Here is a 20,686-nt window from a genome sequence, read left to right as displayed (position 1 = left end):
GAATTTTAATCTTTAACCAGATATATAGATTGCAATTGCTTTCTTTTACTCTGTAGGTTGTCTTTTCATTTTCTTGATAGTGTCCTTTGATGTACAAAAGTTTTAAATTTTGACAAAGCCCATCCCATTTTATCTTATTTTTATTCTTTTGTTCCTAGTGTCTTTGTTGTCACAGCTAAGAAATCACTACCAAATCTAGTATTATGAAGGCTCCCTTTTATTATCACTAGGGTTTTACGGTTTTAGCTCTTATATTTACATTTTTTTTTTTTTTTAACATGGGCAGGCACTGGGAATTGAACCCAGGACCTCTGGCATGGCAGGCGAGAACTCTGCCTGCTGAGCCATCGTAACTCGCCCATGTTTACATTCTTAATCCATTTAGTTTTTGTATATGATATAAGGTGGGTGTCCAACTGCATTCTTTTTTCAAGTGTATATCCATTTTTCCCGACACCATTTGTTCGAGAGACCATTCTTTCCTCAATTTATGTACTTGTAAACCTTGTTAACAATCAATTCTCCATAGATGTGTGAGTTTATTTCTGAACAATTAATTGTATTCCTTTGGCATATATATCTATTCTTGTGCCAGTACAACATGGATTTGATTACTGTAGATTGGCAGTAAGTTTTGAAATTGGAAACTGTCAGACTTCCAGCTTTGTTCTTCCTTTGCAAAATTGATTTGGCTACAGGGGACCTTTTGGCATTCCATATGAGTTGAGGATTGGCTTGCCCATTTCTGCAAAAAAGGCTGCTGGAATTTTAATAGTTATTGCATTGAATCTTTAGATAGATTTGAGTAGTATATCTTAATAATAGTGTCTTTCTATCCATGAATATGGGATGGCTTGCCATTTATAAAGATCTCCTTTATATTTCAATGATGTTTTGTAGTTTACAGTGTACAAATACTTCACCTCCTTGGTTAAATTTGTTCCTAAGAATGTTATCCTATTAGGGGCTATTGTTAATGGAGTTGTTTATAAAATTTCTATTAACTAATATTTTTTGCGTGCACAGGGACACAACTCATTTTTGCATTTTTACCTTGTAGTCTACACCTTTGCTGAATTTGTGCATCAACTCTAGTAGTTTTCTTGTGCATTCTTTGGAAATTTCTGCGTAAAGGATCATGCCATCTGAGAATAGAGATAGTTTTACTTCCTCCTTTTCAATTTGGATGTCTTTTATTTCTTTTTCTTGTCTATTTGTTCTGGCAAGGACAGTAGAATTTTGAATAGCAGTTGTGAAAATGAACGTCGCTGTCTTGTTGTCGCTGTCTTGTTCCTGTCCTGAGGAAGACTTTGAGTCTTTTATCATTGAATGTAATCTTAACTGTGGGTTTTATATATGCTCCTTACCATGTTGAGGAAGTTCCCTTCTACTGTTATTTTTCTGAGTGCTTTTGTCATGAAAGGGTTTGTATTTTGTCAAATGCCTTTTCTCCATCAATTGAGATGATCATGTGATTTTTTTTTCATTCATTTTATTAGGGAAGTGCATTACATCTGTCTGTTTTCCTGTGTTCAACCACTCTTGCATTTCTGGGATCAATCCCACTTGGTCATGGTGTATAATTCTTTTAATATGTTGTTAGATTCAATTTGGTGGTATTTTATTGAGGATTTTTACATCGGTATACATAATGGAAATTGTTCTGTAGTTTTCTTTTCTTGTAATGTTTTTAAATTGCTTTGGTCTTAGAGTAAATTGGCTACATAGCATGTTTTAGATAATTCTTCCATGTTTTGGAAAAGTTTGAGAAGGATTGGTTTTAATTCTTTGAATGTTTGGTAGAATTCACCAGTGAAACTCTCTGGTCCTGCATTTTTCTTCATTGGGAATTTTTTGTTTCTAGCTCCATCTCTTTACTTGTTATAGGTCTGTTGAGATCTGTTTCTACATGAGTCAGTTTAGGTAAGCTGTGTGTTTCTAGGAGTTTGTCCACTCCCTCTAGAATATATAATGTGTTGGCATAAAGTTGTTCATATATTTTTTGGTAAATTTTTTAATTTCTTCAAGATCCATGGTAATGTCTCCCCTTTCATTTCTGATTTTAGTTATTGTACCCTCTCCTGTTAGTTCTTTGTCAGTCTGGCTAAAAGTTTATCAGTTTACTGATCTTTTACAACTTGGTTTCATTTATTCTTTCTATTGTTTTTATGTTCTCTATTTCATATATCTCAACTCTTTATTATTTCTCTCATTCTGCTTACTTTAGGTTTAGTTTTCTCTTCTTTTTCAAGTTCATCCAGATGTGAAATCAGGTTATTGATTTGAGATCTTTCTTCTTTTTTATATCTAAGCATTCATAGCTATAACTTCCCACTAAGTTCATCCTATAAGTTTTAGCATGTTGTGTTTTCATTTTCATTCCTTTCCAGATATTTCCCAATTTCTTTTTTGATTTCTTCTTTGACTCATTGATTAATTCCCACTTATTGTGGATTTTCCAGTTTTCCTTTTGCTACTGATTCTGGCTTCATTCCATTGTGGTTGGAGAAAATGTTTTGTATAATTTTAATCTTTTAAAGTTTACTGAGGACTTTTTGTGACTTAACATGTGGTATATCCTGAAGAATGTATATTCCGCCATTGTTGGGTGCGTAGTTCTGACTGTGCCTGTTAGGTCTGGTTGCTTCGTATCGTTGTTCCAGTCCTCCATTTCGTTATTAGCCTTCTGTCCATATGTTCTAGCCATTTTGAAATCTTCATCTATTATTCTACAATTGTCTATTTATCCTTTCAAATATCTTAATATTTATTTCTTATATTTTAGGGCGCCACTGTTAGGTTATGTATTTATAAATATGTCCTGTTGAATTGACCCTTTTATTAATATATAGTGTCCTTCTTTGTCACTTGTTATAAGTTTTTGGCTTAAAGTCTATTTTATCTGATTATATAGCTACCCCCTTTTTCTAGTTTTGCTATCAAAGTAGTGTTAATCTTTTAAAATGATTTAAGCAATGCTCTATTTCTGGAAGATTTTATACTTGTAAGGATGGTGTTAATTTTTTTTTTAATGTTTGATAGAATTCAACAATGAAGCCATCTGAGCCTCCAGTTTTCTTTGTAGAAGATTTTAAGTTATATAAGAAGTTAATAACAATTTTTTTATAAAATATAGGACAACTTATATTTTCTAAATCTTTTTGTCATTTTTTATGTAACCATGTCTTTCAGAGTATTAGTTCATTGTCTTAATTTACAGAGTTGCTGTAAAATAGTATTCAGTTTGAAAAAAGAATATTTTTTATTTTATTATTTTAGAGATTGAAAAATCTTCACACTCACACAGTCCATACATGGTGCACAATCAATGGTTTACAAAGAAATTTATTTTTTAATGGTTCTGGCTGCTAGAATGTGAAATCAAGGTGTCGGCAAGGCCATGCTTTCTCTAAAATGGGAGAATACCTTCCATGCCTCTCTCCTGGCTTTTGATATTGTTCCTTGGTGTTCTGTGATTTGTGGAAGCATAACTCAATCTCTGCCTATACCACATGGCCTTCTTATTCACTGTGTATAAATTCCTCTGCTGATTAAGATACCAGTAATATTGGCATGGTGGTTTGGATCTATTCTGTACCCCAGAAAAGGCATGTTTTAATCCGTATCAATCTTATAGGAGCAGCCATTTCTTTTAATCTTGATTCAGTAATGTAGGTTGGAATTTTTTATTAGAGTGTCTCCATGGAGATGTGACACACCCAGTTGTATTAGCCTGTGTTTAGATGGAGCTGTGACTCCACCCATTCCAGGTGGGTCTTGATTAGATTACTAGACTCCTTCAAAAGAGGAAACATTTTGGAGAGAAACAGAAACGACAGAAAGAACAGAGCCTAGAGAAGCGACAGAAGCCTCAGAGCCGACAGAAACTTCACAGCAGAGCTGACACTGTTGCGGACACGTGGGGAACAGAGACACACATGTTTGGAGACGCTTGGAGCCCAGCAGACATTGCCATGAGATGTTAAGCAAGCCAGAACCTGGAAAGAGCCAAGGGAAGCCAAGAGATGAAAGCCAGCCCTGGAGAAGCAAAGTGAGGAATCTCCACAGGAGCAGAAGCTGAAAGAATGGAGCCCAGGAGCAACAGACCTGTGTACCTTCCCAGCTGACAGAGGTGTTGTAGATGCAGAAGCCTTCATTGAGTTAAGGTATCTTTCCCTAAGTGCCTTTTAGCTTGAACATTTCCACAGGCTTAGAACTGCAAACTTGTAATGTATTAAATTCCCCTTCATAGAAGCTGTTCCTGTTTTGGTATTTCGCATTCCATCAGTTAGCTAACAAACACAATTGGTTTAATAAGGTCCACTATAATTCAGTTTGGCCTCATCTTAACAAATAGTATCTTTAAAGATCCTATTTAAAAACTTCACATTCACAGGACTTGAATATGTTGTTTTTGGAGGAAACAGTTCAATCCATGACAACTATTTCAGCTAAATTGTTGACATAAATTCTTAACATAATTTTCATAAAATGTCTTATTGTCTTTATTAATGTTTGAAACATATGTAGTAATGATTCCCCATTCACTCCTGATACTACAATTTGTGTTTTCTCCTTTTTTCTTGGTCAAGCTAGCTAAATAGAGGTTTATAATTTTATTATTCTCTCCGAAAAAATGATCATATCATATCAATGCTTTTCTCTATTGTTCTTTCATTTTCTACTTACCCATTTATTATTTCCTTCCTTTTACTTTCTTTGAGTTTAATTTGTTCTTCTTTTTCTATCATTTTAAGGTAGAAGCTTAGCTCATTGATTTTGTAGTTTTCTTCTTTCCTAACATAAGCACCTAAAGCTATAAATTTCTTTTTGAGCGCTGCTTTACCATCACCTCACAAATTTTATGTGGTATTTCATTTTCATTATGTTCAAATTGTGATTTCTTCTTTGATTGTGGTCAGATAATAGACTGTGTTATTTCAATCCTTCCAATATTGAGCTTTGCTTTATAATCCTCATATGTTACATGTTTATACTTGATCTATTAATTACTGAGAGAGGTGTGTTGAAATCTACAAATGCATGTGATAATCTGTCTATTTCTTCTTTTAGTTTTGTCAGTTTTTACTTTGTGAATTTTGAAATTTTCTGATTAGGTGTATTCACATTTAGGATTGTTATACGCCCTTGATGAATCAGCCCCACTTTCATGATGAAATGCCCTCCTTATTCGTAGTAATATTCCTTGTTCTGAAATCAACTTTTGATGTGTTGTGAAATCTCCAGATTTTATCTTATTGTTTGCATAGTATATCATTTTTTATACTTTAACTTACCTGTGCCTTTATATTTAAAGGGGATTTGTCATAGACAGCTTAGAGTTGGGTTTTTCTTTTCCTAACCTGTCTAGACATTTCCATATTTTAGCTGTATGTTTTGGTCCACTTAGATTTAATGTAAATATTGATATAACTGGATTTTAGTCTATATACTTAGTATTTGTCTTCTACTTTTCCCATCTGTTTTTTTGTTCCATTTTTCTCTTTTCATTTAAAGGAATATTTTTAAAATATTCAGTTTATTTTCACTACCCATGTATTAGCATTATCTCCTTGTTTTATTGTTTTTTTTCTGGTTGCTCCATGGTTTACAAGAGCATTTGTCACAGTTTATATTCAAGTAACATTTCACTTCACCTGAAATGGAAGATATTATATTTTGTTTTCTTCCCTTTCATCCTTTGGTTATTGTTGTCAAATATTTTACTTCTTCATATATTATAAATTCTACAAGTCCTCCTTGTTATTATTTTTGCTTTTAAAAGCAAGTTATCTTGTACAGAAATTTAAAAATAAGAAATATCTGCTATCTTCACTGACATTATCTGCTAACATTTATTATTTCAGGTGTTCTTCATTCCTTCATATAGATTCAAGTTTTCTCTTTTATAATTTTTCTTCTTCCCAAAAAGTTTCTAATGTTTTTTTCAGTGCAGTTTTTCTGGCAGTTTTTTCTTTTAAATTTTCATTGTCTGAATTTTTTACTTTATTGACTTTTTCCTTTAAAATTTTACTTATTAATGCATAATACTTGTATGGACATTAAACATCAAATAATATAATTTTTCTGCTCTTCTCTTTTATTTTGGGTCATAGAATCTTCTGTCCTCCTTATCCCATCTTGTCTGGTCTTTTCTAGGTCTCCTACACAGATGTCTGTTCCCTTTACCTTCACTTTGGGAATTCCTTTCATCTATCTTATGCACTAGAGACTCCAGTTACTATAGTTTTCTCTTCTTGGTTTATATTTTTAACTGTAATTTCTTTTTAATATTTCTCCTAAGGTACAAAAGAGATAAGATACAGTTTGACACTTCACAAGTCAGAAAATATATTTATTGTATCTTTATACTTGTTAGGTTAGTAAAGTATGGAATTCTGAGTTGGAGATAATTTTCACTCAACTTTTTGAGAATATTGCTCCATTACTTTCAAGTTTTAGGTATGGCCATTGAGAGTTCTGAAGCCATTATAATCCTTAATTCCTTCCCTCTGAAACCCATTTTCATTTCCTCTTTTAGAGAATTTTAGTGTCTTCTTTTTGTGGAAAATTTTAAAATTTTAAGATGATGTGTCCTTTAGAAAAATTTATAAACACTCCATATCCACCAAACATACACTTTCCCTTCCACCATCCACCTGTCACCTGGAAATATAGTTTTAGCTCCTTTATTTAGGTCATCGATCCACTTTGAGTTAAATTTTGACTGTGCTGTGAGGTAGGGGATCTTGCTTCATTCTTTTGTATATGAACATTCAGTTTTCCCAACATTAGTTGTTGAAGAGACTCTTCTTTTCCCATTGTGTGTACTTAGCACCCTTGCCAAAAATCAATTAGCTATAGATGTATGGGTCTATTTCTTATTTTCAATTCTATTCTATTGGTATATATATCTATCTTTATAACAGTACTAAATCATTTTGATTACTGTAGCTTTGTTATGCAATTTAAAATAGGGAAGTTTCCGCCCTCCAATTTTATTCTTTTTCACAATTGTTTTGGCTATTTGGGTCCCTTGCTGTTCCATATGAATTTAAGGGTTGGCTTTTCCATTTCTGAAAAAAAGTGCTGCTGGAAATTTGATAGAGATTGCATTGAAATATGTAGATAGCTTTGGGTAATATTGACATCTAAAAATATTAAGTTTTTCAATACAGGAACATGGCATGTCTTGCTTTTTATTTAGATTCATTTATTTCTTTCAGCAGTGTTTTTATAGTTTTCAGTTTATGTCTTTCATATCCTTGATTAAATTTATTCCTAGATTTTTAAAAGATGTTGTTGAAAGTTGAATTTGTTTTCTTAATTTCCTCTTCAGATTGTTCCTTGCTAGTGTGTAGAAACAATTGATTTTTTAAAAAACATCCACATACAAACACGCGTTTCCTCACGGTGAGGGTGCCGGAGTCCCCAGCCTTCTCCCGCCACGCCTCGGCCTCTCACTCGCTGCTGTCGCGGACTCCGTCCCCGGGCAGCACGTGGGTGCGCGGTGCGCCCTACCCCGCAGCCTGGGCCGAGCGGAGCCGAAATGCCAAGGGCAGCGCCAGCCCTGCGGAGGGGCTTGCGGGTTCCTCGGGCTCCCCCGCGGGCTGCTGCCGCTGCCAGGAGTTGGGGCTGGGGAAGGAGGGTGCAGCGCTGCTGCCCGGCGCGGAGATCGGTGGTGAGAGAAAGCTGTCCCGGGCGATTACGCTCATAGGACTCCCCATGTACATGAAGTCCTTGCGCTGGTCCCTGGCTGTTATGGCAGTGCTCCTGGCAGTGTCTGCTGTCACCATTGTGGTCCTGGCCTCTAGAGTCGGGGGCAGCTGCCGACCATGCCCCAAGGACTGGATGTGGTCAGAGGAATACTGTTTCTACCTCCCTGTGGAAGCTCAGACCTGGGAGGCCAGCCAGGCTTTCTGTTCAGCCCACCATGCTTCCTTGCCCCTGCTGAGTCACGTGCAGGACTTCCTGAGCTGAAACCAAGTTACCAAGTACACCTGGGTGGGGGCCCGGAGAGGCTCCCAGGGCTGGCACTGGATCGACGGGGCCCCCCTGCCGCCCCAGCTACTCCCGGAGGATGACAAGGACAAGCCAGATCTGAACTGTGGGTGCCTGGAGGAAGGCAAGCTGGTGACTTTGGACTGTACCTCTGTAAGACCCTGGCTCTGTGCCAAGGGGGCCAAGTGATTCAGATTCTGCCTCACCTAAGCCTGTTGGGGAGCATGCAACCCCCTCCCTGCACCAACACACACACAATGGAGGCCATGTTGACAGCCAGGTTAGCAGCTTCCCTGAAAGCAGGCTTCCAGGTCTGCTTGTTCTGAAGACCCTGCCTGAGAGAACCCAGGGAGCTGGACTTCTGCCACAGGAAGGTCACAACTGAGGGAAAAGAGATTTTCTGTGGCCTCAGGTCCAAGCAGCAGTTTCAGTATAAAGTGAGCATTCCATGCTTGTTATATAATCAATAACTCAAAATGTCATCACATAGTTGTATATTCATCATCATGATAATTTCTTAGAACATTTGCATCTATTCAGAAAAAGAATAAAAAGAAAACAGAAAAAAATTCATGTGTACCATACCCCTTGCCCCTTCCTTTCATTGGTCACTAGCATTTCAATCTACTGAATTTATTTTAACCTTTATTCCCCCTATTATTTATTTATTTTTAATCCATATTTTTTACTCATCTGTCGATAAGGTAGATAAAAGGAGCATCAGACACAAGGTTTCCACAATCACACAGTCATATTACAAAAGCTATCATTATACAGACTTCTTTAAGAAACAATTGATTTTTACATATTTCTCTTTTACCCTGCCACTTTGTGGAAATTGTTTATTAGCTCTAGGAGTTTCCTTGTGGATTCCTTTGGATTTCCTGTAAATAATAGGAATTTTTCTGAAAATAGAGATAATTTTACATCTTTCTTTCCAATTTGGATACCCTTTATTTCTTTTTTCTTGCCTAATTCCAGTACAGAATTCCAGTACAATGTTTAATAGCAGTGATCAAAGAGAGCATCTTTGTCTTGTGTCTTTTCTTAAGAGGAAGGCTTTAAGTTTTTCTCCATTGAGTTTGATGTTAGCTGTGGGTTTTCCATAGAAACTCTTTATCAGTTTGAGGAAATTACCTTCTATTCACAATTTTCTGAGTGATTTTATTGGGAAATTTTGCTGGATTTTGTCAAATGCCTTTTCTGCATCTATTGAGACAATTATGTGGATTTTCCATTTGTAGTATATTATTGCTTTTCTCATGTTGAACCAGCCTTGCATCATGGGATAAATCATACTTGGTCATCGTGAATAATCTTTTAATTATGCTGTTGCATTTGGTTTTTAGTTATTTGTTTTGTGACCCCAATGTTATGTGCATATATGTTTATAATTGTTTTACATCTATATTCATAAGAGAAACCAGCTGTAATTTTCATTTCTTGCAATGTCATTATCAGTCTTTGGTACCAGTATAATGCTGAACTCATAGTATGAATTAGAAGGAGTTCCCTCCTCTTGAATTCTTTGGAAGAATTTGAGAAGAATTGTTGTTAATTCTTCTTTAAATGTTTGTTAGAATTTACCAGTGAAGCCACCTGGTCCTGGACCTTTTTTTAGTGAAAGGTTTTTAATTATTGATGTAATCTCTTACTTGTTACACAGTTGTTGATGTTTCCCATTTCTTCTTCTGTCAATTTAGGTAATTTGTATATTCCTAGCAAATTTTCCCTTTTGTCTAGATTATCTAATTTGTAACTTTAAGTCTTTCATAAGAGTTGGGAGATTTTCAGTAATAATTTCCTCCATTAGTTTTTCTCCTCCTTTTCCCTTCTGTTCTCCTTCTGGGACACCCACAACACTTACATTCCTGCGCTTCATACTTTCATTCAGTTCCCTGAGTCCCTGCTCATATTTTTCCATTTTTTTCCCTATATTTTGTTTTGCTTGTTGGATTTCAGATGTTCCGTCCTCCAGTACACTAATTTTATTTTCTGCATCTTGAAATCTACCATTGTAGGTTTCCATTGTTTTTTTCATCTCTTCTACTGTGCCTTTCATTCCCATAAGTTCTGTGATTTGTTTTTTCAGACTTTCAATTTCTTCTTTTTTGTTTATTCCTTGCCTTCTTTATATCCTCCCTCAATTCATTGATTTGGTTTTTGATGAGGTTTTCCATGTCTGTTCATACATTCTGAAATAATTGTTTCAACTCCTGTATCTCATTTGAATTGTTGGTTTGTTCCTTTGACTGAGTCATATCTTTAATTTTCCTAGTGTGATTTGTTATTTTTTGCTGGCATCTAGGCATTGAATTACCTTAATTAGTTTATGCTGGAGATTGTTTTCACTTCTTTTACCTAGAGTTTTCTTGCTGGATGAATTTGTTATCTGTCTGTTCTCTGACATTCAGTTCAGCTTTTTTCTGCACCACTAGCTTAAGCTTTGTTTAATGGAGGAGATATTTTTCAGTTTTTGTTTCCTTGTTTCTTGCCCTGCCTGTATGATGCCTTTCCCCCCCACCCTTAAGAGCATCTAATTAGGTATTATAGACCCCAGCTGGATTTTCCCAGACCAAACTGGCCTCCTATTGGGGAAAGAGTCACCTGTGTTGGTTTTCCCTGAGGGTGAGATCCAGCAGGTTGAAAGACTTTCATGTGAAGTCTCTGGGCTCTGTTTTTCTTATCCTGTGTAGTATGTGGTGCTTGTCTGCCTGCAGGTCCCACCAGCATAAGATGATGTGGTACCTTTAACTTTGGCTGGGGGTGTGGTGGAGACCGACGAGAGGTTGTAGGCTGGTTTTAATGTCTTCAAATTACCAAGCCCTGGTGTCTGAATTCCTTGGGGGAGGGATTCTACCTGAGTTGGGCCTCACCCCTCCCATGGGGAAGGCATAAGCTCTAGACAAGCCCTCAAATGAGCTTGTTTCTGCCTATGCCTGGGGTAGTTGCAGCCTGAGAAGCCCTGCTGCTGTATCCAAAGGCAGTCAAGCCTCTGTAGAAACACAGCCACAAAAACCTCTGTTTAATTTTTTTTCATTAGCCCTGCCCCCTTGGCACCGGGGCTAAAATGAGTGACCTCCGCTTTGACCAGGTTCACCTGAGCTGGGGGCCTATTTTTAGTAGTCAGAATTTGTTTTAATGCCACAATTGGCATTTGGTTGGGCTCAGCCCCTGCTGCTGGTAAAGTCTCTTTCCTTTCCCCTCTGGGAAGCAGCTTGTGTGGGAGGGGTGCCAGCCACCACAGCTTGGGGAACTCACGGTTCTTGGGGGCTTGCAGCCAGTCCAGCTGGTCCAGATTGGGGTATGCTGTGTATCCGGTCACTAACATGGCCTCAGGAGCTGTTCTGTACTGTTCCTGGTTATTTAATAGCTGTTTTGGAGGACAAACCAAATCCCACACCTTGCTAAACCTCCATCTTGTCTCTTCCCCCTAGATTATCTAATTTGATGGCATAAAATTAATAGTATCTTATCTTTTTGTCTCTAAGGTCAATAGTGATTATTTTCATTTCTAATTCTAGTATTTGTACCTTTCCCTTTTCATCTTTCTCAGTCAGGCTAAGGGTTTGTTTTATTATATTAATTTTTTTCAAAGGTCCAATTTTAGTTTTGTTGATTGTTTCAGTTGTTTTTATGTTATCTGTTTCATTTATTTCTGCTCTAATCTTATTTCCTTCCTTATGATAACTTTATGTTTACTGTCATCTTTATTTCAGTACCTCAATGTGTGGAGTTAGGTTATTAATTTGAGATAACCTTCCTTTTTAAATTAGGCATTCACAGCTACAGATATGCCACAGAGAACTACCTTTGGTGTATCCCATAAATTTTTGTATGTTGTGTCTTTGTTTTCAATTTTTTTCTAAGTGATTTCTTCTTTAATCCATTGGTTGATTAAGGTTAACAGTGTGATGTTTAATTTCCACTTACCTGTAAAATTTTTAGTTTTCTTTCTGTTATTAATTTTTTACTTTACTCCAGTGTGGCAGGAGAAGTTATTTGTATGATTTCAAATTCTTTATGTTTATTGAGACTTCTCTTGTGGCCTAGCATATGACCTGTCTTGGAGAATGATCCATGTTTGCTTTAAAATAATGTGTATTCTTCTATTGGTTGAAGTTTCCATTTAAGTGTGTTGTATCGAGTTAGTTTATAATATTGTTAGGTCCTGTATTTCCTTATTGGTTTTCTGTCCAGATATTCTATCCCAAATTGAAAGTGGTGTATGATACTTCCAACTATTTCTGTCAACTCGTCTGTTTCTCGCTTCAATTATGTCAATATTTTCTTCATATATTTTGGGACCGTGATGTTAGGTGAATATATATTTATGATTGTTATATGTTCTTATTGAATTGACTCTTCTATCAATATACAATACCCACCTTTGTCTCTTCTACTGGATTTTGATTTAAATTCTATTTTATTTGATTTAGTATAGCCACACAAGCTCTCTTTTGATTACTATTTGATGACATAGTTTTTCCACCCTTTCACTTTCAACCTGTTTCTGTCTTCGGATCTGAGGTGAGTCTTTTGGGAACAACATATGTTTGGTCATGCTTTTTTATCCACTCTGCCCATCTCTACCTTTTAATCAAAGAATTTAAACCATTTACATTAATGTATTTACTGATAAGGTAAGACTTAGCTTCTACCCTTTTCCTAATTGCTTTTTTGCAAGTGTTATTCTCTCTTATTTCACCACTTCTTTCCTCATTACTGCTTTCCTTTTTGTTTGGGTGATCTTTCATTGTGAGCCTTCTTAAATCATTGTTCATTTCCCTCCATATAAATATTTTAGATATTTTCTTTACAGTTGTTATGAGTATTAAATTTATCAACCTAACTCCATTACAGTTTAGTTTATATTTATACCAATTTAACTTCAATAGCCTACACATATTCTGTTCTTTTATCACTCTAACACTTCCCTTTATGTTGTTGTCACAGTTTACATCTTTATGCATTGTGCGTCCAGTGACAAGAATTTATACATTTGCATTTTTTGTAAGAAAGGTCTAGTGGTAATAAATTCCCTCAGGTTTTGTTTATCAGATAATATCTTAGTTTCTCCCTCATTTTCAAAGGACGTTTGCTGGATTTATTATTCTTGGATACCAGGGTTTTTTTTTTGCTTTGTTTTGTTTTTTCCCAGCTGATTAAATATGTACTCTGCCTGCTTCCTGTCATCCAAATTTATAGTGAGAAATTGTTGTTAATTTTAAAAGGGATCTCTTCTTTGTGATTTACAGTTTATTTCTTCCTGTTTTCAAGATTCTTTCTTGGTCATTGATATTCAGCAGTTTGAGTATAATGTATTTCTGTGTTGATCTCTTTGGCTTCAACCTGTTTGATATTTGTTGTGCTTTCTGGAATTGCATGACATATCTCTTATAAGATTTGGGACACTTTCAGCGGTATTTCTTTGAATATATGTATATCCCCCTTATGTCTCTCTCTCTCTTCTCCTTCTGGAGGTCATATGATATATAGATTGGTATCCTCAGTGGTGTCCCATAGGTTCCTTAAGCTGTATTCATTTCTTTCTTTCTCTTTTCTTTTTGCTCTTCAGACTGGAGAAATTTTGTGTGTATTTAATTGTATCTTTATATTAATTCTTGAAATGAGCCAGAGTGACTCTTCTTCAAAACTGTTTTGACTATTCTAGGTTCTTGCCATTGTATAATTAAAAAAAAATGTATTTTTATTGACAAATCTTTACACACATTCAGTCCATACGTGGTGGACAATCATTGGCTCACAATATCATCAGACAGATGTGTATTCATCACCATGATTATTTTTAGAACATTTGCATCACTCTAGGAAAAGAAATGAAAAAACTCATATATACCATACCCCTTACCCCTCTCTCATTGACCACCAGTTTATCAATCTACCCAATTTATTTTACCCCTTATCCCCCCTATTGTTTATTTATTTTTTATCCATATATTTTTACTCATCTGTCCATACCCCAGATAAAAGGAGTATTAGGCATAGGACTTTTGCAATCACACAGCCATATTTAAAAGTTATATTGTTATACAATCATTTTCAAGAATCAGGGCTGCTGGAGCACAGCTCAACCATTTCAGGTGTTTCCCTCCAGCCACTCCAATGCACCATAAACTGAAAAAGGGATATCTATATAATGCATAAGAATAACCTCCAGGGTAACCTCTCAACTCTTTTTGGAATCTCTTAGGCACTGGAACTTTATTTTGGCTTATTTCTCTTTTCCTCCTTTTGGCCAAGAAGGTTTTATCAATCCCACGATGCCAGGTCCTGGTGAATCCCAGGAGTTTTGTCCCATGTTGCCAGAGAGATTTATACCCCTGTGAGTGTCATGTCCCACAAAGTGGGGAGGGCAGTGAGTTCACTTGCCAAGTGAGCTTAGAGAGAGACCACATCTGAGCAATAAAAGAAGTTCTCTGGGGATGACTCTATAGGTAGATTGTGTGTTTCCAAGAATTTGCCATTTCCTCTATTTTATCTGATTTATTGGTGAATAGTTGATCATAGTACCCTCTTCCAGTCCTTTTTATTTCAGCAGGGTTGGTAATAAAGTTCACTTTTCATTTCTGATTTTTGGTATTTGTATCCCCTTTTTCTTTGTCAGTCTATTAAAGTTTTGTCAATTTTATCGATCTTTTCAAAGAGCCAACTTTTTATTTTGTTGATTTTCTCTATTGTTTTTCTTCTTTCTCATTGATCTTTCCTCTAATCTTTGTTATGTCCTTTTTGGTCACTTTGGGCTTACTTTGCTTTGCTTTTTCTAGTTCTTCCAGTTTTGAGGTTAAGTCTCTGATGTGAATTCTTCCTTTTTCTTTTATGCAAATATTTAGAGCTATAAATTTGGCTCTCAACGCTGCCTTTGCTTCATCCCATAGGTCATTTTTTTTCCCCTGTGGGCAGGCACCAGGAATCGAACCCAGATCTCCAGCATGGCAGGGGAGAACTCTGCTTGCTAGCCACTGTGGCCCACTCCGTCACATAGGTTTTTGTATGTTGTATTTTTGTTTTCATTCACCTCAAGATATTTCCTAATTTGCCTTCTGATTTCCTCTTTAACCCATTGGTTGTTTAAAAAAGTACATTGTTTAATTTCCACATATTTGTGAATTTTCCATTTCCCTCTTTGTTATTATTTTCTAGCTTCATTCTGTTTTGGTTGGGGCAGATACATCATATTATTTCAACATTCTTGAATTTACTGAGACTTGTTTTATGATCCAACATATGATCTATCCTGGAGACTGACCCATGTGCTTAGAGATGAATGTGTATTCGATTGTTGTTGGATATTTTTACTTTGGAAGGATCATGCCTTTTTTTTTTAGCAAAGATTCTCAACAAATCATGATGATATATGGAGTTAATGACATTGCAAGGTGAAGTGTTAAAACAGGAAGTTGTAAGATGATACTAGGGAGGTAACCAAAAGGTAGGGCCTGCATATGTATTAGGGAGCTTGCGTCTTTATTTTTGTGGATGTAGGAGGCCACTAAGTAATTTTTCACAGTGATAGAATGATCAGATTTTCAGTTTAGATAGATCACTCTAGAAGGTGCCTGGAATATGCCTTTCACATGGGATACCTTGCTGTTTTAGTTGTCCAAGTTAAAACTACTAATATTATTTTTAGGAGGCATTGCCTACCATGTTCCAGGATTATGTTGTTCACAGTGAATGCAAATAATAATAATTTTCCCTTTTAAATATGAATTAGCATCACACAGAGAAATTAAGTAAATTGCCCAAGACCACATGAATAATAAGTGGTTAAACCAGCATTGGAGGCAAATCCTCTGACTCTAGAAAATTGCTCATTAACTTTCTACTATACTAGGATGAGAGCTAGAACTAGAACGGTAGGCATTGGGATTGGATTAAAGACAATTTTAGGTGATAAAATTAGCAGGATATCTTTCGTGTTTATTGTTAGGGATGAGAGAGAGAGCAAATTAAGATATTCTCCCAATAGTTCTATGTTTACTGAGGATGGTGAACACATTGGTGCCATCCACTGACAGAAATGTGGATCCAGGTTTTTATTGAAGTAGTAAGAAGTTCAGTTTTTGACATGTTTGGGCTGAGGTGCTTGTAGGGTATACACCTGGAAATACACAGAAGGCAATTGGACATACAAGTCAAAATTTAATAAGATAAATGTGGGCTGAATACGTAAGTTTGAGGGTTAACCATAAATATAAGGTCCCAGAGAACAAGTATAAAATTATAAAGGCCGAGGGTTCATCATTGCATATATAACATCTAGTAATGATTTTAATTTTAAACTTTGGCAGTATTATTTAATTTGCTATATGTCCCAAATATTGTGTTTTATAACCTCTTTGTCATTATATTATAGCCATCACAAAGAAAGGCCTCCCCTGTAAGAATCAATCTTAGCATTCTAGAAATTCTTGTTTGGGAATGATAAAGCTTCAGTTGGGCACACAATGTAGCTTATTGAATTAATATAAGGCTAAGATGTATGTTTATGTAGTACTAAAATTATGCACCCTAAATCTAAGCAACATTCTTTAAAACTTGAAAGATAGAATTTTAGGATGAATAAAATTATATTTACTCCTTCTTATAGTAGTAAACTTATCAATTATATTAAGAGATGTTTCAGCCTAAAATATAAATAGGTTTTGACAATTATGAGTCCTCTGTTCTTTTAAGATCTCTCTCTTTTTGAGAATGATGACCATGCTTGGTCATTTTTGTAGCCACAGGGTGTACCAAATACTCAATCTTTATCTGTGTAATAAAAGGTCTTCAGATACTAAATTCATAGGCATTGACTCCAAGATTCGTTCCTGCATACTTAACCTTTTCAATTGATGTCGTAGTTATCGTTGACTCTATTGTTGGTATTGAATTCTGATCATATATCAAAATACCTGAAACATATATTACATCAAAATAATATATAGTCATTTTTCAACTGTTTGGGAAATAGATAAAATAACTATAGGATTTCTTTAAACTTTTCAGCGACATTGCCTTTTATGTTACATCAAGCATAAATGACTGTAATTTAAAAGTTGAAGGTCTAATAGATTTGTAAGTGTTTAAATTTAAAAATTATATTTCTAAAATGACATTTAAGTGTATGCATACAGATGTGTGGATTAGGCTAGTGGGTTATATCATGTCTGAAGGATGGGGGAAAACTCTACCATAAATGTTAAACAATTACATAAATTCAATGCTTTCTAAAATTGAAGTAGTTTTTGAATTCTAGTTGCTTATTTGTATTAAGCACTAAAAAATGCACTAATTCTTTTAATTGCTGAGGAAATATGTAATATGTGTTTATGTTTGTAATTTTACACATATCGAGCACATGATAATTTTTCTACATAATTAGGAGCAAAAATAATCCTTACTCATTTTTCCCATGATGTTATCTTCCAAAGACAATTTTGACACATAGAGTTTCAGACAATACATTTACATATACAATTTTTTTAAAATTAAAGTAGTATCATATTTACATACTTTGATCTTTAAGGTTATATTTCGACATATTCATAGATCAGTTTCTGAGTTCTGTTTTGACCATTTATTTACTTATTTATTCTCTTTTTAATTGCAGTCGAGTTTGATAATATATTTGACACATGATAAAACATTGCTTTGCATTTTTGAGATTTCTGTTACCCATTTTTCTACATTTCATTCCCAAATGAACATGAATTTTTTCAAGTTTCATAAAAATGTCTATTGGGATTATAATGGGAATGCATTGAATTTGTAGATAGGAGCACTGAATTTCTCTCCATGTAGTCAGGTGTTTATTATAATATCCACCAGTAATGATTTGTTATTTTATTTATATCCTTTGTTTATTTCTAGGTGCTTTTTAAAAATTTTTTTATTAATTAATGGAAAAAAGAAAAAAAAGAAATTAACCCAACATTTAGAAATCATACCATTCTACATATGCAATCAGTAATTCTTAACATCATCACATAGATGCATGATCATCGTTTCTTAGTACATTTGCATCGGTTTAGAAGAAATAGCAACACAAAAGAAAAAGATATAGATATGTTAATATAGAGAAAAAAAATAAAAGTAATAATAATAGTAAAAACAACAAAAAAAACCCAACCAGACAGACAAAAACAAACAAAAAACAAAACAACAACAACAACAACAAAAAAAAAACCTATAGCTCAGATGCAGCTTCATTCAGTGTTTTAACATGATTACTTTACAATTAGGTATTATTGTGTTGTCCATTTTAGAGTTTTTGTATCTAGTCCTGTTGCACAGTCTGTATCCCTTCAGCTCCAATTACCCATTATCTTACCGTGTTTCTAACTCCTGCTGGTCTCTGTTACCAATGATATATTCCAAGCTGATTCTCGAATGTCGGTTCACATCAGTGGGACCTTACAGTATTTGTCCTTTAGTTTTGGGCTAGACTCACTCAGCATAATGTTCTCTAGGTCCATCCATGTTATTACATGCTTCATAAGTTTAGTCTGTCTTAAAGCTGCATAATATTCCATCGTAGGTATACGCCACAGTTTGTTTAGCCACTCGTCTGTTGATGAACATTTTGGCTGTTTCCATCTCTTTGCAATTGTAGATAATGCTGCTATAAACACTGGTGTGCAAATGTCCGTCTGTGTCTTTGCCCTTAAGTCCTTTGAGTAGATTCCCAGCAATGCTATTGCTGGGTCGTATGGCAATTCTATATTCAGCTTTTTGAGGAACCGCCAAACTGCCTTCCACAGTGGTTGCACCATTTGACATTCCCACCGACAGTGGATAAGTGTGCATCCTCTTTCTCCGCATCCTCTCCAGCACTTGTCATTTTCTGTTTTGTTGATAATGGCCATTCTGGTGGGTGTGAGATGATATCTCATTGTGGTTTTGATTTGCATTTCTCTAATGGCCAGGGACATTGAGCATCTCTTCATGTGCCTTTTGGCTATTTGCATTTCCTCTTCTGATAGGTGTCTGTTCAAGTCTTTTTTCCATTTTGTAATTGGGTTGGCTGTCTTTTTGTTGTTGAGTTGAACAACCTCTTTTATAAATTCTGGATACTAGACCTTTATCTGATATGTCATTTCCAAATATTGATTCCCATTGTGTAGGCTGTCTTTCTACTTTCTTGATGAAGTTCTTTGATGCACAAAAGTGTTTAATTTTGAGGCGCTCCCATTTATTTATTTCCTTCTTCAGTGCTCTTGCTTTAGGTTTAAGGTCCATAAAACCGCCTCCAATTGTAAGTTTCATAAGATATCTCCCAACATTTTCCTCTAACTGTTTTATGGTCTTAGACCTAATGTTTAGATCTTTAATCCATTTTGAGTTAATGTTTGTATAGGGTGTGAGATATGGGTCCTCTTTCATTCTTTTGCATATGGATATCCAATTCTCTAGGCACCATTTATTGAAGAGACTGTTCTGTCCCAGGTGAGTTGGCTTGACTGCCTTATCAAAGATCAAACGTCCATAGATGAGAGGGTCTATATCTGAGCACTCTATTCGATTCCATTGGTCGATATATCTATCTTTATGCCAATACCATGCTGTTTTAACCACTGTGGCTTCATAATATGCCTTAAAGTCAGACAGTGCAAGACCTCCAGCTTCGTTTTTTTCCCCCAAGATGTTTTTAGCAATTCGGGGCACCCTGACCTTCCAGATAAATTTGCTTATTGGTTTTTCTAATTCTGAAAAATAAGTTGTTGGGATTTTGATTGGTATTGCATTGAATCTGTAAATCAATTTAGGTAGGATTGACATCTTAACTATATTTAGTCTTCCAATCCATGAACACGGTATACCCTTCCATCTATTTAAGTCTTCTGTGATTTCTTTTAACAGTTTTTTGTAGTTTTCTTTGTATAGGTTTTTTCTCTCTTTAGTTAAATTTATTCTTAAGTATTTTATTCTTTTAGTTGCAATTGTAAATGGGATTCGTTTCTTGATTTCCCCCTCAGCTTGTTCATTACTAGTGTATAGAAATGCTACAGATTTTTGAATGTTGATCTTGTAACCTGCTACTTTGCTGTACTCATTTATTAGCTCTAGTAGTTTTGTTGTGGATTTTTCCGGGTTTTCGACGTATAGTATCATATCGTCTGCAAACAGTGATAGTTTTACTTCTTCCTTTCCAATTCTGATGCCTTGTATTTCTTTTTCTTGTCTAATTGCTCTGGCTAGAACCTCCAACACGATGTTGAATAATAGTGGTGATAGTGGACATCCTTGTCTTGTTCCAGATCTTAGGGGGAAGTTTTCAATTTTTCCCCATTGAGGATGATATTAGCTGTGGGTTTTTCATATATTCCCTCTATCATTTTAAGGAAGTTCCCTTGTATTCCTATATTTGAAGTGTTTTCAACAGGAAAGGATGTTGAATCTTGTCGAATGCCTTCTCTGCATCAATTGAGATGATCATGTGATTTTTCTGCTTTGATTTGTTGATATGGTGTATTACATTAATTGATTTTCTTATGTTGAACCATCCTTGCATACCTGGGATGAATCCTACTTGGTCATGATGTATAATTCTTTTAATGTGTTGTTGGATACGATTTGCTAGAATTTTATTGAGGATTTTTGCATCTATATTCAAAATCATTAGAGACATTCGTCTGTAGTTTTCTTTTTTTGTAATATCTTTGCTTGGTTTTGGTAT

The 20,686-nt window shown here is 35.2% G+C and overlaps 2 protein-coding genes across 2 annotated transcripts in view; both read left to right on the top strand.

Moving 5' to 3' along the window:
- The window catches only part of ADAMTS6 (ADAM metallopeptidase with thrombospondin type 1 motif 6), a 361,538-nt gene that overhangs the window by 184,531 nt on the left and 156,321 nt on the right, over nt 1-20,686 (top strand). The window lies entirely within an intron of this gene.
- LOC143646384 (killer cell lectin-like receptor subfamily G member 2) lies at nt 7,396-8,494 on the top strand (the record flags this gene model as incomplete). Its single annotated transcript, XM_077115192.1, is given in 1 exon segment — nt 7,396-8,494. A coding segment is annotated over 1 exon segment (795 nt), but the record flags the coding sequence as incomplete, so codon positions are not given.

This window comes from Tamandua tetradactyla, chromosome 9 (assembly GCF_023851605.1).
Source record: "Tamandua tetradactyla isolate mTamTet1 chromosome 9, mTamTet1.pri, whole genome shotgun sequence".
NCBI lineage: Eukaryota > Metazoa > Chordata > Mammalia > Pilosa > Myrmecophagidae > Tamandua > Tamandua tetradactyla.
The sequence above is the reverse complement of the archived record's forward strand: the minus strand, read 5'-3'. Positions and strand labels throughout refer to the sequence as shown.